This window comes from Puntigrus tetrazona, unplaced genomic scaffold, assembly GCF_018831695.1.
Source record: "Puntigrus tetrazona isolate hp1 unplaced genomic scaffold, ASM1883169v1 S000000005, whole genome shotgun sequence".
Lineage (NCBI taxonomy): Eukaryota > Metazoa > Chordata > Actinopteri > Cypriniformes > Cyprinidae > Puntigrus > Puntigrus tetrazona.
In genome coordinates this window covers 253,467-278,443 of record NW_025047685.1, presented here as the reverse complement: position 1 = coordinate 278,443, position 24,977 = coordinate 253,467, and the positions used below count along the sequence as shown (strand labels likewise).

The window sequence follows — 24,977 nt, the reverse complement described above, 5'->3', positions numbered from 1 at the left end:
ACTCATTTAAGCTCTTTTGATTTCACAGGCGATCCTGTGGGTAGAAAGTTTATAAATAAAGCCGCACAGTCTTGTCTGCCAAGCTCAATCAAGCACCGTCATTCAATAGGGATAACCTTTTCAATGCTGTGCCTCTCGGTTTTTTTTTTTTCTCTCTCTCTCTGCCCTCCTGTTTTCTTCCACGCTTTCATTACCAGCCTTCTGACCTCAGCCTCTCCTCTTCCTCCCAACGGCCAAAGCACCTCAAGGGCTGGTCCCAGGACAGCTCCTTCCAGCTTCCGTGCCCTGCCATGCATTACATATTCCATGTAACAGGAGAATTTTTTGAAGGGGAAAACATTGACCTCTTTAAAGCCTACGGTCTAATTCGCTGTTATGATTTGAACCTGGTGTTGTGGTAATGTAAGACTGTATAACAAGGATGTGTTGCTAGTCCTGCTCCCCCTGTGTCACTAGGATGAAGGAGTGTCAGGCATGCAAGGAGTATTAGTCTTAATCCCAATTGTGCCATTCATTCATGTACATCAGCAGTTCAATTTTCAAGTGCACATGAGTTTGTGTGTGTGTGTGTGTGTTAGATGACTGAAATGTTCTGTATTGCTTTAAAGATTAAGGGTAGACTAAACTAACATTTAACAACTATAATAGCAGGATTGCAAGTTTGGGGTCAGTAGCATTGTTCTAGATGGTGGTGATGATTATTATTATTTATTTATTTAAAACGATGTAAAGAAATGCACTTTAATAGGTAAAACCTTTATGCCAGTTTTGGGGCATACTGTATTTATGTAAATAAGATTTCCATTACAGATGAAAGCAAGATCATAAAATCAGCTCAAATTGTCAAGTGTTTCCAAAACCACTCCGAACCATTATTTTGCATAAAGTATGTGATGTGATATGATGTGAAGACAGGTTTGCAGTGATCGGCTAATCCTAATGACCTCTCTGCAGGCTGAGGGCGACCACAATTTAGGAGAAGTAGGAATGGGGAAGAACGTCAACAGGAGTCACAAGAAAGAACAAAAAAAATGAAAACATTTGGGGGGAAAAGCTAAAGCTGGGAAAGACATTAGCCCCCAGAATCCAATTAAGGCAGGAGTTATGGAAAAATGAGACGTGTTTTAGACTGAAATAAAAAACGCTCCATTTCCAAAATGAGTTTATCTCATCTGTCCACAGGTTCACTCCTGGAGGAGGAGCACTGGGGCCAGAAGCCTCGAGGCCTGTAGCTGTGTGCAGCTTTCGATTACCACGCTTTTCCCCACACTGACCTCGGCTCAGGTGGATACACTTTAGCATAATCGGCTGAAGTCACTGGGATTTTAATTTGGAGGGGTTGTTTGGCAGTGTCTCTAATTTTGTATGTATGGTAGACCAGATTTGAATTAGCCATGGACGTGGAGAGCAAATGGGCATCTGTTTGTCTGATTTGTAGCCAGAAGTGGATGATTATAGTCTCAATGTCCTTTATTCAGTGTTTGGCCGTCCGTCTGTGGGGGTCAGGAATGGCCAGACTTTACAGCGGTTCAGTGAATAGGTTTTGTGTCTGTTGATATTTGCGTGTGGGTGTTTCGTATCTCTGATGGAAGGAACAGGTGATTGATGAGACTAACAGCAGAACTCTGTCCTCCATCTAGCCTATTGGATTTGTAGATACTTACTAAACCTGCTAGTGATGACTGCACCGGCTTGACCTGGCAGCCCACTCTGTTTGTCTATAAGTTAGACTGCTTGATGCATCATCAGTACAGACACGTATACACAGTGTTCCCATTTTTTTCCTAGTTTATATATCGATATATTGTGCTTAATAGGACGAACTGTACCAGATGAGATTTTTAATTTTTTTTTCCTGTTTCATATGTGGAGATGTTTACACACCCATAAGAAATGTAAACTTAAGAATTGTAAACGCCTCTCACAAAAGTTATATTTTATGCATATTTAATATGTATTTTAAAATTCGATACATGACATATTTATTCATACTTTTACTTTATACTTACAATAATCTTAATGATATTGCATACATATTTTCAGTCATGGATTAATAGATTTTTGGTTTTCTATTTCATTAAACAGTGTTTCAGTGAACAAATTGTGGCTCTGTCTTTAAAAAAAATTGGTATAATTATGTCTTTTAAGAACAAAAATGGTTGCATAAACTGCATTATAATAATATGCAAATAAAATGTATGTATTAGAAGTACATTGCGTTACAGTTACGGTATAAGTTTTATCGGTTGTTAAAGAGGTATTTCACCCCAAATATTACCCTAATGTCTGTCCAAACCCGTGTGTTCATCTTCAAAACACAAATTAAGATATTTTGATGACATCTGAGAGCTTTATGATGCTTCATAAACAGCAACCGAACTACCACGTCCATACCTTGAGCATGCATCGAAACTGACTGGTAAGAGAAGAAATTGTTGTGTAAAGTCATGATTTTAGTTTTTTTTTTTTTTTTTTATTTTAAGTATTCTTGTAGCTTCATAAAATTATGGTTTAACTACACTAGAAAATGCAGCTTTTTTTGTGCGTGTGTCTCAAAGACATCTGAACAATCCTTGCTCTAAAATTTGAGATTTGAATGAGACAGAGAAAGAAATATCACTTCTTGAGTCAAGTCTGTTCTCTTCTGGCCAACAGGAACGAAGAGTCGGTATTCAGCGCAAGCCTGTAACACTTGGGCAGAACAGGACTTTCCACTTAGGCAGCACAATGGAATCCACTCCTACAGTGTGTTCCCCCTAGACAGCCATTCTTAACGAGTTCAACATGATTCAAAGCAGTGCCCAATACATATTTCAAATAGCACTACTAAATACTTGTTTTGCTTTAAACGTTGCCTGTGAAGGTTATCCATCTTCTCCCCTGGATCCAGGCAGCCAGTCCGTGCTTATCTGTGGGAATGCTGAGCAATAACTGGAGTTGGTAAACCGTTTGTCTGAGTGCACAGAAAGACACTTTTTTTTTTTTTTCCCCCTACAAGAGATGGAATATAGTTAGTGTGCACATGAGATGAGATCAGACGATTCTGGTACGTGCGATTTGCACCGGAAACTCCATAATGTTTGATGCTGGGGGTCTCCCTGACACCACCCCAGGGGCCTGTACAATACCGCTAAACCTTTCTGCAGATGACTGTAAAAGAGGGTGGGAGGGAGTGAAGGCCACATGCCTGTCCATCTGAATGGATCGTTCACATGCTCGACAGGCAGCTCTCCGTTAACCTTGTTTGGGGTGGAAGGTGTAGGCCGAGGCATTTCACAAGAGAGAACTTTATTTGAGTTCATTTCCTCCTTTCAGGAAGCCTTGAAACCACAGCTAACTTTGTTCAACTGTATCCACCTTCACTCCTCAATCTGTAAAAAGCAGCATACTTGGGAAAATTTACTACATGATTAAATATGACTTACAAGCACAGGACAAGGATTATCCATTCCAAAATAATGGATAAAAGAATTAGTCACAGGTTGTAAAGCAAAAGATGATGGAAAAATAGGGGAGCTCTTTCTATGAAATCCTTTTCGGTTTGATCGATCGCTCTACAGAGTGTTACGATTCCCCTTTTTGACCTTTTTCTGGTTCCCTTATCTTTTTGATAAATGTGAAAGTGCATCATTGCGTATCCATACAGGGAGTTAATGCGTTTGAAGGTTACAACCCTCATCGTCCTCGAAGCTTTTGAATCCCTCAGGGCTTTCACCTCACACATCTACTAAATTTCTTCCACGGCTGTAAGATATTATTGCTGTGGAAAATGGGCATTCGGGAGCCACAGCAGCTCTCAGGCGATTGTGTGTGCGGCGGCGGCGCGTGTCTTTTCAGTGTTTACACTGAATTTGGGCCTTTTCATTGTTTTTCCTTCCATGTCTCAGTGGAAGAACAGGTTTGATTTGTGAACTGCTAGTTGGTGATGGTAAGTTGCGTAGCTCTGAGGTCCAATTAACTTGTCACGCCACAGTGCACGCCATTAGGAGAGGTGCATGTTTGGGCCTCTACGGCGGGCACGTGGCGGTCTTCTAGCCTGTACTGTCATACTGGAAGGGAAATGAAAGGAATTTTATGACTGTCCTTGGCTAGCTGGCTTTCTCTTTTTATTTTTATCTTCGTCCCCAAACCAGAAGGTCGTTGGCTGAGCATTTCTAATATACTCAAGCTGCCTTCTTTCGCCCCACATATAGATTTGCCTCACAAAGGAAAAAGAGAGAATTAAGGAGAAGCAGGCCCAACATTTCTACTCAGACTGGAATGAATTAATTTTCATGTTTTTTTTCTTATTCGGCTTCAATCAGTTACGGGGACTGAGGTTCAAGAGGGGGGTAGAGTTGCTTGCTTTCTGAGCCTTGATTTATTTATCCTCATTGAGATGGAAAGCAATATTTCGCCTATTTGGATGGAGCCGTCTATCGTGTTTTAAGTGATTTTGAAGGGTCCCGATTACGAATCCTCTTCAGACAGTGAACCGCCATTTGCACTGACTAGCCGCAGCCGGGCAGCCGTAATAAAAGCTTTGCACCTGCTCTGTGTTTGGGAAAATGGAGATTCCTAATGCCAGAGCCAATCGACCATCGAAACCGAAGGGTACGAAAATTAAATGGAACAAGCCACTCAGTGTTTCAGCTTACAAAAGGTCACCCTCATATCCTCTCGAAAGGAAAGATTTGGCACCTGGTACCATTTCCCCTTTGAAAGATGTTAATATTTGTCAGATAATCATACCTGTATGCTTACCTTGTTGTAATAATGCAGTTCTTGATGTTTTTGCTCCAGCCTGGGTAGAGTTTTAGCGTGATGGCAACGCATCAAGTGGCACGAGCAGCAGAGACCACAGGTTAGCCTGAGTGGAAGAATGCTCTGTCCTAAAAGCTTGTAACCAAATCCTCACTGTGGAACCACACAAACACTTGTGTTGTGGTACAGCGGGCGCTTGACTTACGGTGTGTTTCATTTGTATCCCACCGTAGGTCCCCACCAGCCCTTATTAGGTGACTGTGTGGAAAAGAACAAGCTGTAAAAAATGCAGGATCTGTCCACGGCCGCACATCTGCGCTCCGCGGTCTCTTGGTGCTGTGGAAAGTATTAAAGGGGGACTGGATCAGGGCTTTTTTTCTCTTTTTTTTTTTTTTTTTCTTTCATTCCCCCTTCTTCTCAGTCCATAATTTTCTTACTGCCTTAATCTTACTTGGGCATCTTGCATCATATCCCTGCGTTCATTAATCACAGTAAAAAAAAAAATAATAATACTCAGTAGAGGCGGGAGGGGAAAATGCCTTGTGCAGAGATGGGGTATTAGGTGTCTCTGGTTTGGGGCTGTGCTAGACTAACTAGCATCTGTCATGAATATAAAACCGTGCTGCTTAAATGAGGGGTACGTTTTGAGTTTTGATACAGTCTGGGGTCATTAGAGACAGACTGGTGCTGTCCAGAGTAATCAGACAGGAAGTTTTGCGGTGAAGTTCTTAACAACCTTTTAGGGCATGAAAAAACCACCCGTAGCTATGACCGTGTCCTGAAATAGCCCACCTCCTGCCGTGTCCCCATGAAATACGTAGCCTCAGATATTTCGGTCTGGTCGTTTTGTTACCTGGATGTGGATGAAAGAACCACAAGTCGGTTCATATGATGATGGCGCACAGGAAAATCTGTTATGATCGGGCCCAGACGGAATCTGAGGACGTTTTTTGTATTTTCCGTGCTGATTTTTAGGGGAAAATCTGTGGAATGGGTTTAGATATGGTAAAATGTGGTATATGGAATTAATAGACCTAAGCACTTGACGGATGAAAGAGTAACCAATACACCAAAATATCTGACGAATGGTAAACACATAAGTAATGAAGGATGTGTAGAACGTTGTCTGAAAAATAAATCTTATAGAAGAAAAACAAATTATATAGCACCTTTTAAAAGTGGCTCAAGACGCTGAGGAATATGCATGCACTTTTCAGTACCATTCAAAAGTTTGAAGTCAGATTGAGTACTTTCATTTAGCAAATGCATAATAAATTGATCATAAGTGACAGAAAAGGGAAAAAAAGCACACACGCACACACCAAAAAGATTAGGTAACACAACTGTTTTCAACATTTACGTGAGAAACATTGAGTACCAAATCAGCTTATATCAGACCTGCCACAACCTCAAACCAATACAGGTACAGGAGGCAGGGTGAAAGTCTTTTGAATGTGTTAAGAAATGAGTAAGTGTCGGAGTGTGTTAAGATCCAATAAGACTTCCAAATCTATATCCTTATTCTCAAATGCACACAAGAATGTAAGACAAGCTTGTTCTCTTGTCTTTATTTGTTTCTCTCTTCCTCTCCAGCGGGTCTACGGAGGAGTTTTCGTCTCAGCAGAAGGGATAAGAAGACAAATAAGTCCATGTATGAATGTAAGAGAAGTGAGCAGTATGACACAGCTGATGTGCCTACTTATGAAGAGGTAACGGCCTACCGCAGAAAACACGGAGACAGGCACAGACTTGTTGTGTTAGTTGGTAAGTGGCCTTTTTTTTCTGTCAAAATGAGGAATGTCTTTACTTAAAAAAAGTCTAAAATGTAAAAATACAAATAAAGAATAGGCCTAGTACAAAACAACAGCATTTTGAGGCTGTGCACAAGCAGTGCTTTACCCATGACAGCACTTGACTGTAACCTATAAATCCTGTTCTGCTGTGGGACTCTCACTCAACCCGGCCCTCCAAAGACCCGAAACCCGTTTAGGATTAATTCATCTTTGTGACACTTCATTCGCAGCGCTGGTGTTCTATTGGAACATTTTATTCCTCTTAAATATTATTCACCAAAGAATTGTTAACACTTGTTTTCAAGGGAACAGTGTGGGCAAAACCACAATGAGACCTCAGCTTTGCAAAGTGAAAAAACCTTGAAATGATATTAGATTTTCGAATATCAGATTTGGTGTTTGTTTGCCAGAAATTCTGGACAAAGGATATAGAGGCCTGAACAATAAATTAAGTGTTTCATAAAAGTGTGAATAGAAAGTCATTTAGATTTGTATGACAGATAGCTTGGGGGTTTCAGGTTTCTTTCTTTTGTTTTAGTTTTTAGTAATGTTGAAATGCTGAATTAACCTCTTCTCATCGACCTTTTCCACTCTAAATCAATTTCATAATTTATTTTTCCCAGTGTAAAGGGTTGCTGTTGTGAAAACATCCCCATATACTGACAAGTAATGTTGACCAGGTGCATAAAATACTTCACATACAAATCTGTGAGAGGTAGCACAGGGTCACGGTTCACTGCATTAGACCAGGCCGTGTGTTTGTGAACGCAACACAGCATATGGATTCTATCACAGTTTGGTTGGTGCATGTAATTAATGGGGTGTGTGTTCACATGCCTGTGTGAGTGAGTGCATAAGGTGGTCCGTTTAATTAATCAAGCTTTTCCTACTGTCAGGATGCCCCTCTGGTTATTTGCAACTCATAACTAACACAAATATTTTCAGTTTTGTCTCATAAGGTGGAGGGCAGCATCATGTACGTATCAGTCATGACAAACCCAACGATGTAGAAAAAGGGTCTGCTGTGTTTTCTCTCGGAGCTGTTATTCTGTCCCTTGAGGTCATGCTTTAACTTTTCCTGGCCTGCACTTTTTATAATTTTTTTTTCTTGTCTGTCTTTGTCATGATCCTTGCCGGTTGTTTTATTGCATTTAATAATGCAGCCATTAACGATGTCTTTTGAATCTTTTTCCCAACACGTCGTTCTTTGTGCTCTTTGTGCTTTCTAGCTCTAAAGTGATTCATTTGAAAGCACTTTAAACTTTTACACTCCCATTAGGTGTTTACCCATGTCTGCGGACAACAGGGTCAAGCAAAATAACCCCAGAACGAAATAGTCTTATTTCTTTTTGCTTTCTCTAACACGACTGACCCACGGTTTGCGGTTGGGTTTCAAACGACTTTCCAGACGAATCAAGATCTTATCTGTTTGGATACATATTAATCGAGCGGCCAAAGTCAACACATTTAACATATGCGCAGCTTCGCGAGCCCACCGTAGTGTTTTAACTGAAACCTGATTATTTAACATAGCAAATGATCTGTTTTTTTCTACATGTTTGAGTTAAGATTGAAGAGATTTCAGTTGATATAGACCCAGACAGAATAACGGTGGAACACAAGAATGACCATTGAGGAAAATGATGATCTAAAGGAGCTGTCTGTTCAAATGACGGATCAGATTCTTTATTTCCTTTTATATCAGAATTTTAATTCTCTTTCCAAACATCTCTGTCTGGGCTTTTGTAATTGAACATTACAATTTGGGCTGCATTGTGTTGTTTCTTCCTAGAACTATCAAGTATAATTTTTACACATCTGAGCAGTTGGCAGGGTGCTGTACAAGTTGCATAGTGCCCAGCTTAAAATCTCGCCAAAAAAGCTTTAATTGTGAAATAATCGCACATAGAACTGTGAAGAAAGGTTATTTATCGGACACACTTGGTGGAATATGTTGATGCTGATAATACGAGGACATGATGACAGTGTTTTAAGGAGCGTTGAGAGAAGGTTGGACGGCGGCCCCCCACGTTCAGCCAGCCTAGCAGCTCCTCTAGGTTAACTGCATTTGCTCTGCGCTTAGCCTGGAAGTTATTAAGCCTTTCGTATTAGCCTTCTCCCCTAATGAGCGCCCTAATGACTACTGACACTTTTACGACTGCTGCAACCTGCCCCCGTGAGTGCGCCCATACACTTGGACTGAAAAACAATTACTCAAATGTGTTATTTTATTGGGGCCGTTGAAGAGTGAAAGGCTAGTTTTGTTTGCGTCAATAAAGCGCATGACAATGAACAGAATTATCAGGAAAAAATACACAAAGTCAAGTCGTTTAACCTATTTGTGGCAACAACGGCATATTTTGAAGACTGTTTAGACTGTAGGATCTGGCTGGGTGCTCAGTGCTTCAAGTTTCAATGCTGTTTGTGGCTTTTTTTTGACACGGGCAGCTATACATCAGAGATAGGGTGAGCCGCTTGCAGAGATGAGTGAGTAAGGGCTTTAAACTCATTTAGTGCAAGCGATGAGTGAATAGAATGGCCAAGGGACTAGAGACCATCCGTCTTCCCTTTGACAAGGTTTCTATGTGGCAGGCAGACGGGGCCTAGTAGGGTCTGGAAATTAACATCCCCTGAAAATAAAGACTGTTCGCGTTTGTGGGTCTTTTTAAGGGGAAGAAGCATTTGCGTATGAAATATGACTGGCTGGAAACATGTATCGCAGTGTACTTTTTTCCTTTTCTATATATATATTTAATTCACACACAAACAGTTTTTACATATGGCTCTCAAACAGGAGCTCCACATTACTCAGTGACCCTGAAACACAAAAAATAATCTCCTATTTCCTCACCGTAATAAATCAGCGTCTTGCTCATCTCCTCTATCGCAGTGGAATAAAGGGAGCACGTTTTGCACCATCATGGGCTTCTCATGATGTCATGTGTGTGTTGGAAAGTGGATGATGCATCAAATGAAAATGTGTATTCTCCCAGATAGTAGGAAAAACATCTGTTTTGTGTTCTCTAACATATAGATTTTGATTTGTGCATGTCTCGTAGCAATCATTAATGGCTAATAGAAAAACCACGCTTGACTCTTTGCATTATACAGTGTGAATCTTGGCCTGCCTTTAACAGGGCCTTGACATGCATGAAGGGATCAAATCTCTCTTGCTGTGTATTTTTGTTGCATATGTGGTTCAGACTCCGACTACAGAAAGATCAACTCTTGTAGTGAAAAAGAGATGAGACGAGGAGAAATGGATGACTAGAAATTACAGTACAGTATAAAGAAATTAAATACTTGTTTATTTGTTATATTTTACTGCTTTTGACTATGCATAAAAATGTAAACATAAAGGCACTGTTATTTTTATTTATTTTTTTGAATACAGTCAAATTTGTAATTTGCAATCCAGATTATTCTCACCAAGGCTGCATCTGTTTGATAAGCGGAAAAAAATTGTGAAAATTGTAAAATGTCAAATGATCCTTAATTCAATTTCAAAAGACATGCATTTGTTTCACTTAGAAGTCTTTTGTAACATTGTTAGTCTTTAAAATGATTAATGTCTTAACGCAAACATTTGGACAGTAATGTTTTTAATAAAACTTAATTCATAATATGTCTTTTTGATCGTATTTTAAGCCTGTGTTTTGTTTTTTTTTGACAAAAATAGAAATGATACAATTATAAGAAAATAGCAGCATGCTAAAATAAGTAAAGCAACATATTAATGGAGTTTGTTTCTGTCTCTCTCTGTTTTGCTTGTCTAGGTCCTACTGGTGTTGGTTTAAATGAGCTCAAAAGGAAGTTGTTGATATCTGATCCACAACATTTTAGTGTCACCATCCCACGTAAGTTCTTCCTTATGTGTGTGTGCATTTGTTTGACTGTATTAAACATATATTCATTTATTTATTTATTCATACCCATCACAGTGCTGTAGATTACCTTTTGTGACAATGACTCTCTCATCTCATCAGTCTTTCACAACTCTACTTGACCCATTCCTCTATCCCGAGCAGTAGCACCCATTCCCTCTATTCAGCATGCAGAAACGCACAATCCAGGGAAATACACCAGAACAGATATTTTTGGGACATATAAATAATCCTGCGATTTATGTCTTTAAACAGGCCGACGCTGTGGAGAAATTGCATATTTAGAGGCAAGAAAGTGAGAGACAGAGCTTGAAAGTTTAAAGGAGTTGGAGACAGTGGCCAGAAAACCTTTGACTGTTGATATAACAGCTGGATGTTTGTTACATTCGAATTTGGCTTTAATAGATGTGTCTGATTTAGGCTCTGACACTTTGAAATGCCACTGGTATTAAAATCCCATCCAAAGCTTTTTGCCTTAATGCTGCCTAATTGCTCACAAATGTGACCCCTGCATTAGTCTGTATTATGTACCCCGGCTCCCCTCAGACCTTACGAAGGATTTAGATTAAAGGAATGGATTGTTGGAAAGTGCTTTTTTGTCATCTTTCTCCTTTCATTTCAATCCTGCCAGTTCCAGCTCTCATTGTTATTATGGAATAATTAAACATTGAATATATTTCTATTTAATTTCTATTTAATTAAGAAGACCAACGAGAGGGATGGCTTCACATTTCCAACAACTGGGTCTTTTAAAATGCAAACCAGTCATGGCAGAAATGCTAGCGAGATTGTAGAGTACGATTAGATGGGAGCACTTGAACATTTTGTCTCCTCTCCAAGTTTTACTGCTATTTTCCATGATCTTAGAATGAAATTCAAATTCTTTTGCCACACCAAAAACATTTCCTTTGCCACAGAGCTAATGCCAGATGAAATATATTCTATTTCTTTCAGCAGTACAAGGGAGTAACTTTTTTTTTTTCTTGTTTTGTGAGCACCAGCAGTTGGAGGTATAATAACATGTTATCTTATGTCTGTGGTGGGCTGTCATCATGAGAGGGGGATGCCTCTTCATCAAATATGTGATGGGTTGAGGGCAACTAATAATTTACTCCCATCTCGCCCAACCCATATTTTCTCTCTCTTCTGTCTCCTTTTATTTATATATATATATATATAGTGTATAAAGTATATAAGTGTATAAGCATATATTTGTATAAAGTATATACGTATATAAGTTTATATATTTTTTTTCTTAACACTTACAGAGGCTGCATTTATATAATCAAAAAAACAAATAATAAATAATAATAAATAATAAAATATAATAAATAAGCAAATAATAAAAAGGGAAAAATAATAATGCAAGTGTCACATGGTCATTCAAAAATTATTGTAATGTTGATTTCATGCTCAAGAAACATGGTTTATTATTATGACAGTTGAAAATAATTGTTCTGTTTGATATGTGTAATCTTTTTTTAGGATTCCCTAAATCAGCATTTTTTGCGTAATATTCTAAATGTCTTTACGCTTCACCACATTTTGATGATTAACTTCAATATTTTTTTTCTGAATGAAAGTATTGATTACTTTGTGAAAACAACTCTGAACAGTAATGTGCTTATATATTTAAAACAAATACAGAACAATTACCCATACGTGTCATGATAAATAGATAGAGCGATAGAGACGATTCAATAGGGGCCTTGAAAAAGCAGAAGGAAAAAAAACAGAGGAAGAAAAAACCTGGAACAAGGCGAGTTGGAATGGTGATAAAGTTTAATAGTTTGTTTTGGAGCTGCTGGCGGCTTGCAGACGATTTGTCGGAGGTGTGTTCTACAGTGACCTTTGACCTCCCCGACACTCGTTAAACACACCGCTGTGTCTCTCCACACGGCAAACTCTGACCCTGGCTGTACCCGGCGGAGCCGCGCTGGCTGGACTGGCACGCGCCGACTGATTTAAAGACAGGAGTTTATAAGCAGCTGAAAGCAGGAACGGGGCTAATGAGGGACAGAGTAAACTCAGTGCTGGTACTGTACAGTGTGCTCCTGGGGCTTTACAAGCAGCGCTATACTCACACTGCCCTTCAGAAGCTTTGTGGTGAGGTGAGCCAAGACAGACGCGGTGGGTGTGGCGTCAGACCTTGGAGAGCTGGTTTACTTTAAATAAAATTAAGTGGGAAATAAAGTGCCCACGGGGAAACTCCCTTTAATCAAGGAAATGTCTGTAATGAACATTTCTTCACATGTTCTTCTTGAAGCACCTTTAACCATTAAGCTATTCCACCACAGTGCTTTAAGAAACCCTGCTGGAGTTAGGGAAACGGTTTCTAATGCCACTTAGGGCTGGGTAAAAATATCCCACTTCAGATTATATGTAATCTTCTTAATCATGTCATGTGCATTATATTGATTAAAATCTTATGATCAAGCTTTTATGGTAATACCTATTTTTAGTGGATATGTGAATATCCTGTCCTGTACTCTACCTGTACTCATTGTTCAAGCAGAAGATACTGTATAGTGTGACCAATTTACATGCAGTTCAATTCAAGAAGTTGACTTTTATAAACCAGTTCTGTTTAGTAAATCCAGAACATGTGACCAGTATCCACTTTTTTCCTGATGTAAAAATGGGTGGTTAACCCAGTTTCCAAAACGGTTAACTCTCTTGAGCTAGTTCATGTAATTATTTTACTTCTTTTGGCTTTAATGGTTAATCATAATCAATTTAAAGATATCCAGCCCTAATGCCACTATATTTGTTTTTCTGAAGCTATGGTTGAGACCTTTTTTTTTAATGTGGAAATGCTACAGTTTTATGTGGATGGGTCTGTTTTTTGTAAAACTTAGAATGGACTACAGACCTTTGCCCCAATTTACAGTCTTGCCAAATCAATTTTATGAGGTGATTTTTAGATTTGAAAAGGCGCTTTCCCTTGTCTTTTACAGATACATCTCGATCGAAGCGGCATCAGGAAAGCGATGGAGTGGAGTATCATTTCATCTCCAAACACCTTTTTGAGGCAGACATTCAAAACAACAAGTAAGTTACCATCCGACGATTTGGAACAAGCATATGAACGTTTCTTCTGTGATTTGGATTTGGGATGTGAAAGTTTACCGTGGAGATCAAATAGTCAGTATTAATCATTGAAGTTTAGTGGGCCGCTTCCTTTATTCTCAGGATTGTAATTATGTCAACCGTAACCCTGACACAAACACTCCACAGTGGGAGAGATATAAATCTGAGAGACGGAGCCTCTGTGGCCAGTTAGTATTCAACACATCGTCCAGAGCCCTGACTGAACTTAAGTAAATCAGCACCCCAGTCAAAACACTGCACAACAATTTTCACTGATGTCGTCTGTCTCAGACGCTATGGCAAACATTCACCAGCCCTGCCTTTCAGCTGCCCACTATTCTTTCATTTTTCCACTCCATTTCCTTCAAGCAAATTGTGTGTGTGAGTGTGTGCTACTTGTGTAGCAGCATGATGTGGGCTCAGATCCCTTCTCTGTAAGCGAGAGTGAGAGGGTGTTGACAGGTGGTCTGTTTCTGTGTGTGTGTGTGTGTGTGAGAGAGAGTGAGAGAGGGGGATCAGGCTTCTTTTACCCAGTGGTTCGTAAGCTCAGATTTGTATGGATGGCCTGGTGATGGATGTTTTTCTGCAGCCCCTCATCAGAGGATAAAACAACACAACAGCAACGCGTATAGAATGTCACCTCGCCAGCAAACTGGGCATTTTAACTGCCTTGTGGTGGAAAAAACAAGCAGTGGCTTGTTCTGTGGTGAAATGAACATCAAATTGAGTAAACCACAATTATCAATGTTGAGAACGAGCAAGATTGAGCAGGTGGGCACGAGGGACTGCAACAGGGCTGGAAAGACTGTTTTAGTTTTTTCCCCTTCTGTCAGTGTTTTCTTTTCCATTATTTGTATTTTTGTTGTAATCTGTTCGGATCTATACATTTATTTTAAAAAACGTGAAATGTGCAACTCAGAGATACAAATACTTATATTATAAACTTTAATTTCTTTTTTAGTAAAAAGAAAATATTATTTTAATATTTCTTTATTAATGTCATGTTTTATATAGTGCTGTCAAATGATTTCAAAATGTTTTTGTTTTTTTTACACAAATCTTTACTTTGTATATTTATTGTATATAAACACATTCATTTATATATTTAAGAAAAGTATGCTGTGTGCGTGTATATGCATATAAATATGCACATACTGTACATATTTTGAAAACATTTTACATGTACACATACATGATATACATAGTTCTATATAAACATTTTTTTTTAATTTGGATGTTTGATCGCAGTTAAACAAGTCATTACTACATAGTTGGCATATATTATAATTACTTGGGGAAAAATGATTTAGTAAAACTTTGTGAAACAGGTTTGAATTAGATCTTTTCTTAAAAATGGTATGAATGATTTTGAACACCATATGAAAGTAAATCATGAAAATGTTTTGGAAAAACCATGTGGAACCATCATATGAAAATTATATAATTATTATCATCATATGAAATGTATAATTTCATTTTGAAGTCATTTAAATTTCCTGAATTTTTTTTTAAAACCATATGAACCAGTCTGCATACATGGAGTACCTTTTTAAGAACATTTTAAACCAGACAGTTGTATTTAACCATTAAGTTAATATTGCTCATTATTCTGCCTTCATTTGAGAAAATGCCCGTTCTCATGAGCAAACACGACATTGGTGTTCCCTTGGAAAACCCTACGCAGGGCTAAAAACAGCATTTAAATGAACCCAAAAACCACAGAAGCAGCCTCCACCCCACCATCCAAAACATGCACCGCATCATGACAACAAATGCCACGACACAGAAGCCCTATTTGAGCACATCTGCTTTTAAATAAAATTTTAGTCACTTTAGGAATTCCTGGTAACCCTACATGTCAAATTAACACCAGCAAACCACCTCTTAGCACCCAACTAAATCAACTTGGCTGACCAGCAAAATGGATTGAATGAAAGAGTGTACAGGGTTTTAAGACATGTCTAACAGGAGAAGAGTGGCAAAGAGTCACGTTAGCTTCTAAAAATGATCGCCCAATCACAGGTTGCTGTAGACAGCATGGGCCCAAAAGTGTGAGCGCATTTATAGTTTTCACTTCAAAGACTTGTTGACATTTGGATTGATACTTAGGGAACAATAAAGAAGCCTTTATGTACAGTATAAAGAACATTTTACCAGTAGTTTCAGTAGTAGTCATTTCTGTGTCCTGAGTTGCATAACCAAATATTCACAGAATATTACAACACTGTGCAGGGGTAAGACTCTTTCGTTCTTCTGGAATACTTTCCATATTCTTCCACATTTCTTGCAAATACGGATATCCTAAAAATACATGTCCGTGTTCTTTGACGCTGGTCAGGAAAAAAAAAAAAATCTATGGATTGGATTGAACGAGAGGCAAATTAAATACTGGAAAAGTGTTTGTTTGTCTTTGTCTTCTCAGGAAGTCAAGTTACTCTTGCTGTTGGCATTCAAGCTTGACTGTGCTGCAAGGAAACAGGTGTTACTGATTTAAACTGTAACATAGAAGATTATATAAAAGAGCCTTGTGTCAGACTGTCTGGAATCGCCATGTGGGGAAGAATGCGAGTGATGGTGAACACACCGTGCATGTCTAAGCAGCCTTTTACACTGAAAGCATCAGGACAGGCTGGGAGTAAATAATGGGTTATGAGTTTCCTGTCATTATCCTGGCCATTGCCTTCTCTTTTTATTCTAGGGTGGGGTCACTTAGACCCATGGGCATTGCTTTTGCATGTAGAGCCATGAATCATTACAAACCTCTCTTGTTTTTTCTGTATTTTCCTATGCCTCAGGTTCATTGAACATGGAGAGTATAAGGGAAACTACTATGGGACGAGCTTTGACTCTGTACGTTCAGTCCTGTCCAAGAACAAGGTGTGCCTTTTAGACGTACAGCCACATGTGAGTAACTCCTCAGATACACATTTTACCTCTCCATTTTACCTCCCTCTGCGTCACTCCATTTTTCAGTCTCTGTTTCCAGATTTATCCCCCCCTCCTTTCACAGGTGTGACATTACACACTATTCCTCCTGGATCTTTTGAGATCAGTGCTGTGTGTGTGTTTGTGAGTTTGCACTCCATTTCTTTGTGTTCAGATTAGGGCAGGAGATCTAATGCTTGCTGTGATTGATGATGTTGATGGTGAAACCAGCGTTAGGCTGCAGCACCAGTTACGTCACTTGCCCACCCTGTCACTGTCCCACACTTTCTTTTTGATATTTCTTCTAATAATAAAATTCATTCAGAGAACAGACTGTGGCTGAACGTGGCTCGTCATTCACAGTGCACCGAGTTCACAATTCAGATTTTATTTATCACGTAAGAAGAGTGAGTCAAGCTGATCAACGTAAAGAGTGAGGTGAAAAAGACAAGGCTATGATGGAACAAAATGCAAAAGCACCTGTTAAAATATTTTTGGATTTTGGAAAGTCTGTTGACTTATAACAATCTAAAATTTGGTTCTTAGGGTTTTTTTTTCTAAGTGCTCATGGCTATCAAACTCAAAAAACAAAAAGAAAAAAAAATGGCGGAAACATTTTTAACTAGATTTAACCACATTGTAACGTTTTGTAGCTTTTTTCCACAGTAACTTTGAAGTCCATGATTAATTCAGTCGCTTGAAACATCTCCAAATAAAAAATGTGGTAAAGTTCAGTGGTCTGATTGTTTACAAAATTTCATCAGGAACCCGACTACCTGAAGTGTAATCTGTCTAACCAAAGAGCTTTATTTTCACTCATGGAGTCAGATCAGTTGAGCTCAGTGTGAATCAGCTGCTCTGTTTTCTGTCAAAATGTAACAGTGACTAACAGTAATAACGCACAGAAGTATCAATGTCAAACTAAATCATGATGGCATGAGTGATGCTGCTTTAATGACTGCGGTTCACCCTGCTCTCTTTATCTTTCTCCCCTTTTTCCACATTCTCTCTCCATCAGACACTAAAGCATCTTCGTACGTCTGAGTTCAAGCCCTATGTGGTGTTTGTGAAGCCTCCATCCATCGAGCGTTTGAGAGAGACCAGGAAGAGTGCAAAAGTCATCTCAGGCAAAGATGATAAGAACTCGGCCAAACCCTTCTCGGTAATACACACCACACACAGCTTTCACTTCGCTCTGTCCATATATCATCCTCTCATCTTGATTGGATCTCTTTTTTTTGCCCTCAATAGGTCATTGTGGGTTTTAGGTCATGTTCACGGAGTTTTCATTCCACTATCTCACATAGTTCTTGGTGAAATAAGAAATAGATTTCATCACTTACTGGCAACATTCACATCATTTATTATAGTCATTTTCCTTTTGGACCTTGCAAACAAACTCTGGTTTAGCGTTTTACCGTGTGTGTGTGTGTGTGTGTGTCCGCGTATGTGCCTGCACCTCGTGTGTTTATGTGTAACTGTTCCCCTGAGCATCAACCTGAAATGAGACCCATGAGCTCACACTACACCTGTATGACTGCTCTCAAAGAAAACATATGAAATCAATTAACACGTACACCAGACCCTTACCCTGTCCTGCCATTGGTGTGTGTGTGTGTGTGTGTGTGTGTGTGTGTGTGTGTGTGTGTGTGTGTGTGTGTGTGTGTGTGTGTGTGTGTGCGCGCGCACACGCGCACGATATGGTGTTGAATATGCGGGGTATCTAATGACTTTCCCAGAGTTCAGCTCTTGCCTGTGTATCTTGCTGTGTGCCTGCACCGGGGCCAAGCGTGCTTGCTACAGGATAAGTGACCCCAGGAACCTAACTCCACCACATGCAGAGATGGCTTGATGCCTATTGTTACTGCAGAGACTTTCTATGTCAAATGCGGTTAGGAGCTCCAAACACGTGCTCACCTGTCAACCTATTGACACAACAAGTGTTCAAATGCAATATAGACTGTTTTTCAGTCTTCTGCACAACACAAACCAGCAACTGTCATTATTGGCAATTTCAGTAGAGACAATGCTAATCATTTTAACACATCAGCTTTAGTCTGTATAATCATTATGATTTTATAGAAGCAACTTCTTTCAGTCATCTAGACTGCATTTTGACAAATGGATACACAGTAGAGCTGCATGATATTGAAAAAAAAAAACCCTGACATAAATTCTGATTTTTAAATTAAACTAAATTAAACCATGGTAAATTAATTCTGATAAATATTTTTTTCTGATAAATATTCCTTCAAAGTGACTTAGTATTATTACCAGTAACCGTTTTATTAGCAGTGCTACTGTCATTACATTAAGTAATGTATTTTTGTCAGTTTCATCAAGTTAAAAATGATCTTTTTGATTATATATTCATATACTCATATTTTAAGGCATGATTGAAAACACTGTGTCACGCATGCTTCAGTATGTGTGTATTAAACAATATTTCTATTCATTCACTCAGACACAAAGAACATAAAAGACTCATTTTTAAATAGTATTTTTATGGCATAATGTTTATAGGCACTAATCCATATTGTGCTTTGATTTAAGTGTTCTCACATACTTTTAATTTATTCATCCAAAATTCAATGACATTCTGCATTACACAATATATTTTTTGATTGTTCCATGATTCTGTCTGTGTTTTCCACAACAGAGAAATCATACCCTATATAAAGTATCACTAAATCGCTTGAATAGCTACATTTGGGAAGACTTTTGTTGGTGGTGATTTTGTTGGCGAGTGCATATGCATACAAAAGAAAGGAATAAATAAATAAAAGCTGTGAAATTTTATTTGAGTGCAAATCATCATTTTAGGGTTAAACAATTTGGAAAAACATGAACAAATTTTATAGGAACCAACTGAAACCTCCTTTAATAACCATAAATGGAGGGGAAAAAAAGATTTCTTTTCACTAGATATTTAAGAGGCCATGGTTTCACTGTTTTTGTGGGATAGGAGTATTTTCAGTAGGACTGTATGCAACTTTGAAGTATAAGAAATATAATACAGGAGTACTGTTGTACTGTAAAAGAAAGTATTTATAATAAGTATTTGTTTTTGGTCTGTGCAAGTGAGAAATATATGCACTGCCTGTTTGAAGATGAAAGAAAGTTTGAAAGATGAAGTAGCACACTGTTTTCAACCTAACTTAGAGATGCTGAAACTCTGTATCATGATCTGTTTGCATGTACATGAACAGTTCTGAGCTTCACTGATTTCGGAAGTGCACGTTTATTTAAATAAATCCCCACCTTTACGGTTTGCCATCACGTTAAACTATATCCCGATATCAATTTAACTATTGTGCAGCCCTAATACACATGCTCACAGATGTATACTAGAAGCGCATTTAATTATTCTTATTTCAACAAGTTTGAAACCGAATAGATGCTGGTCACATTAATTCAAACCACTGAATGTGTGATTAGACCACACCGTACTCCCCAAACTTTTAAATTCCCAGAAAGCTGAAGGATTATGCTGTTGTCTCTGGGAATGTTTCCCTGGCTATCTCTGTTATAAGAGGAACTGTACCAAAGGCTGTCCACACAATCCTCAGCAACGTCTGCCTGCTTTCAACAGGTCGCTGTGGGTACTAGTAAAGGGAAAAAGAAAGCCTTCGTAGCTGGCAAAATGTAGCAAAAGTGCATTATAGGCCCTGACAGTGTTAAAGGCACCCAGATTCAGCCTATTATTGGTACGTAAGAAAAATTGTGTTTGATGAAATGTCACAGACGTATTTTATCCTGGACTTTGCAGTATTTCTTTCCCAGAGAGAGACGCTGCGTCTGTTAGAACCATGAACTTGAGCGCTGTCGGCTCTGCGCAAGAAAACAGGCATCCCTTTGTTTCTCTGAATCCAGTCTTCCACTCTATTGTTCTCCCTTTTAGTATCGCTTGTATAACTTTAATGTGTAGAAGATCAAAATATCACTCATTCTCTTTTCTTTAGTAGTAGCAAAAAAAAAGGAGTGGAATTTCATAAAAATGTCATCAGAGGTAGAAGAGCAGAGGGTTTCATTGTCTGACATTAAATCGTCATAATGAGGAATGGAAACATAAGCTAAAATTGAAGGATGTTTTTTTTTTTTTTTTGTCCTGTGCTCAGTAAAAGTCAGCCCAGTCTGCAGATGAAGTGCTTTTACTTTGGGAATATAAAAACAGGGACCTTTTGATGACCCAGAGATGTCCTTTTTGAACTGGTTTAATGATAAGGGCAGGTGCACTTTATATGATCCAATAAAAATCGATTTTCCGGCAAGGATTGAGAGATAAGCAGACCTTACACTGACTGTGGAGGGGGAGAGCGAGAGATAGCTTAGTGCTGAAGAAATTCTTCTGTTTTTAAAGAGGGAAGGCCCGGATTTTGAGTGAGAGAGCGCATTAGAACCTTTGGGAAATAAACAATCGGAAAGAAATGCAGAGGAAAAATAGATTTAAACCCTTGAAACTGATCAGATTTGGTAATAACACTCCCCTGGAGTTACAACATCTGTTATACCTCAATTAGCATGAGGTTTGTATTTGATGACAGAATGAAGAAAAAATATATTCAGACCTTGGGCCAAACCTTTGACTGTTTAGGCCAAATACAAGCTAATCCACCACGTTGAACCAGATCTTTATTAAAGCCAGGACTAAGTCAATGAACTGCGACTGTTGATGTGTTCTGCCAATAACTGTCAGATTGAGAGACTGCTGTAATTTTCGGAACGCCAGCAGCTCTTTGACTCAGATGAAACCGAAATGTTGACCAAATCACAACTCTTGATCAGAAAAGATGGGAAGGCTTCAACAAAGAGTGGGGGGGCAAGTTGCCGTCTCAGAATGGCCATGCTCCATGACTTTGCTAAGCTTGTCTGCTAATGCCTAATTCCAACATTTCCATACTTACCGCTTGCTTAATAGCTTTTTAGCACAATTTGAAATGTTTTAAATCTGGCCAAAAGCTTCTGATTTAGAGTGGCAATATGTTTTATAGCGCCATATCGCTCTCAGTATGGGTCCCATGTTGTAAAAGTTGAGTCTATATTGGTAAAGCCACTCAAACCCTGCCATGTTCCTTGAGACTGGCACCAAATGCCAAGATTGCCCACATAAACACTTAGTTAGGACCCACAAGCCCAGAAAGGTCAAAGGCCATGCTAGAAAGTCCATAACTAGGCTATACCAAGACTGTAATGTCATGAAAAGAGTACTTAGTGGTGGGAGGTTGATGTCTTATAAAGTATGTCTGATTTTAGCTTGTTTTTTTGCAACGTCAGTTTGTTTTGAACTGTAAAAATATTTAATGAATAATGACTCTTGATCATTTTCTTGGGTTTTTAAGCACCAATGTGTAACATGTGCCAGGGTATAAAATCGCGGTCTGTTTATTCGCTCCACTGTTCCTGTGATCAAAACCACTGGAGATCCAGACCTCAAACTATAACTCTAACTGTGTAGAACATTAAATATCAGTTTATAGTTTTATCTTTTATCACATGTTGATATTTTTGCGTTTCTGCATCTAACACAGTTTTATGGTAAACAAAAAAGAATACTTTTTAATTAAGTCAATGTTAAGGGCATCTATGAAAGTCCTTTTTGGAAGCTGGTTTTTGGAATACTGTGGGAAAGTGTGTTTTTGACTTCTTTGGGTTGTTTTTTTATGTCTTTAAAAAGAACTTGGACTAAATGTGTTTGTTGTTTAGGAGGAGGACTTCCAGGAGATGATCAGTACCGCTCAGATGATGGAAAACCAGTATGGTCACCTCTTTGAAAAGGTCATTGTGAATGATGACCTCACGATTGCCTTCAACGAGCTCAAGCAGGCGCTCAGGAAAGTGGAGACCGAAGCTCACTGGGTGCCCGTCAGCTGGACTCATTCCTGAGTGTCAGCACAAAACAGGACAAAAAGAACAAGGGAACAAGGCATAACATTTTTGGGGAAAACTAAGGGAAGGACTTTAAGAACTGTGAAAGAAATCTGTTTTATTGTGTTTTTATTTTTGGCTGTAGATGGTGACAGGGAAATATTTTAGTTGTCTTAAAGCATCTGAAGTGGTTTATCTGTTTTTGGAGAAACGTATAGGGTTTTTTTTTTTTTTTTTTTTTCGTGGCGGATATAGCTGAACGGGTGTAACTGCAGTCAAGAGATTGTTTAGCCGCCGCTGAGAGAGTGTTTCAGACTGCCAATCAAGTGGTCTGGTGGCGTTGACCACTCCTTAGTGTATTTTTAACATTAGTTTATAGAAACCAAAGGGATGATTATTATTTTTCTGTGCTCAAAGTCCACATTTTTGTATTTCAGAACTTGTAGTCCACTGTAGTCCGTTGGCCTGTTACTCTGCAGCTAGTTTAATCGGCACAGCATTAACAATATATAATGAGGTTGGGGGATATCAAGTGATGTTCAGTGGGCCCAAAGGGATTTTATTTAAATAGAAAATTAATATATTTTGATATTTTTTGGACTTTTTTAGCCCGTTCCCTATTGAGATTTTTAAATTAAAATCAGAGCTGTGAGGATTTATTTAGGCTTTTTTAGCAAGCGCTCATGGCTGATCAAAGCCTCAGGGTCCTTGTAGACAGAGCTTTTATTAACGTACAGTAGAAACCGATGTGCGCGGAAGCTGACTTCTTTCTTTCTGTTCCATCTATCTGTTTTTCTCTATTCCCCTTTCCTTCCATTTTCATTTTCCTTTATTGCCCAGGCCACAAGGACTAGCTGTTGTTAAGGGCAGGCATTTGGAAAGGACATATAAGGGAAGGTTATTCAGTCTGAACTGATTAGTCAAGAGTCTTGGAAGCCTAACAGCAGCACTTCCACAATTGAATCAAAATCTTTAATGAATTGAACCTCGACTGTTACAAAGCAGTTCAGACAGGATTAGTTCACCCAAATATGAAAATTCTGTCATAATTTAGTTCTATTTTATAACTTGGAGATCTTGAGTATAGAACATGAGTCATATGGACTTCAATGGTACTTTATTGTTTTCGGTGCTCAACAGTCCCTTCCTACTTAACTCATGTGTAACACCTACATAGAATGAATATCAGTAGCGGTGCTCTAAAATTTCAGCTACCCCAACAAAAAAAGTATCCAGCCATGAAGTTTAATTAACGCTTCTCAGATGATGGATTTGGATCACGTCACAATCTATTTTGTGCACATAAAGTGAATAAGGTACAAAAGTGTAAACATGTCAGCAGTTTGGACACATTTAAATGTGAAAAGAAAAAAGAAAGCTAAAGTAGCAAAATGTAAAATTTGTTCAACTGAAATATCAAGAGCTGGCTCGTTTACAAAAACTGCTTTAATTTAATCATCTGAGAACATTACACCCTGAAATTAACCACTTTTGGGGGGGGGGTTTGACTAAATTAGACATTTTATTTCTTAGTGTTATTTTTAAAAAAAAATATATACTTTGGTGCATCACTAGTAGCGACATGAGGGCATGCGAATGTTGACAGAATCGTCTTTTATTGGGTGAACTATGTGAGGTATTTTCAGAAATTAAAGGGATAAAGATATGTCACTCAAGACATGTTTTTGTTGTCATTTGTCTTGTTTTAATACATTGGTTTTCAATCAAGCAGTGTCAATCTCTCACTCCATACTGTTAGGTCCGGTTTCATAGACCAGGATTAGGCCGTAGTTCAGTTTAGGACGTAAAAGTAATTTTTATAAACTTGCCTTAGACAAAACCATTTCTGGTGTGTATCTTAAGACAAAACAATGGTACTGACATGTTTTAAGATCAGTCAGTGCAAGTGTCTTTCAGTTGAAGCAGCTCAGATTTACATTTTAGTCTAGGACTAGGCTTAAGCCTTGTCTATGAAACATGGAGATAGTGTATTTAGTTTAATCCTGCAGTTCAGAAACACAAATCAAAATCAAGGTGCACTGATGTTTATTCATTTGCTTCACTGTTATGTTTGTCCTTGCCTTCTTTTTGATATATTTCCGTTTTTATTTTCATACAAAACAGATTCCAAACTTTTGTCAAGTCTGTTCAGTCTTTCTTAAATGAAATATGCAAAGCAAATATTGAATCCTGTATTTTAGCAATATACCTCTGTATCTGGTTGTTTGTCCTCTGCCAAGTGGTCTCAGATGAATTTTGTGGAAGCCTCATCTGAACAACAATTCATGTACCTGTATTGTTTCGTTCTGTCAATGATCGTGAGTTTACAACCTGTGCTGTTATAAAACAACATCTCCTCCAAATGGACATTAAAAATGTCAATCAGTTATGTTCTGTACACGTTTTATTCCACAGGGTTGTGAGGAGTGAGGTGTTTTTGTTCCTAGTCCCATAATTAATAACCAGTGTTTCTTTTAATAGTTCATTTAAATTCAGACACAAAGGGCCGGTGGGACAGACTCATCGCTCAGGACTCGCTCGCTACCGAGATCTCGCTGTCTGATGAGATGCCAAAACAAACCAGCAGCCAACACAGCGACCCATAATCCTCCAGCTCCCTCTCCATCACACAGTCCTGCCGCTGCTGCTCAGAGCTGATAGTGAGCTGATTGAATGT

At 38.6% G+C, this 24,977-nt stretch overlaps 1 protein-coding gene across 1 annotated transcript in view; it reads left to right on the top strand.

Moving 5' to 3' along the window:
- Positions 1-24,689, top strand: part of mpp7a (membrane palmitoylated protein 7a) — a 91,703-nt gene extending 67,014 nt beyond the window's left edge. Inside the window, exons 12-17 of the mRNA XM_043229448.1 lie at positions 6,337-6,507; positions 10,313-10,393; positions 13,378-13,471; positions 16,306-16,414; positions 17,454-17,597; positions 22,139-24,689. Of these exons, the coding sequence (XP_043085383.1) occupies positions 6,337-6,507; positions 10,313-10,393; positions 13,378-13,471; positions 16,306-16,414; positions 17,454-17,597; positions 22,139-22,318 (779 nt within the window). The 3' untranslated portion in view covers positions 22,319-24,689. The remainder of the gene's footprint in view (positions 1-6,336; positions 6,508-10,312; positions 10,394-13,377; positions 13,472-16,305; positions 16,415-17,453; positions 17,598-22,138) is intronic.
- The last annotated feature ends 288 nt before the right edge of the window (positions 24,690-24,977 follow it).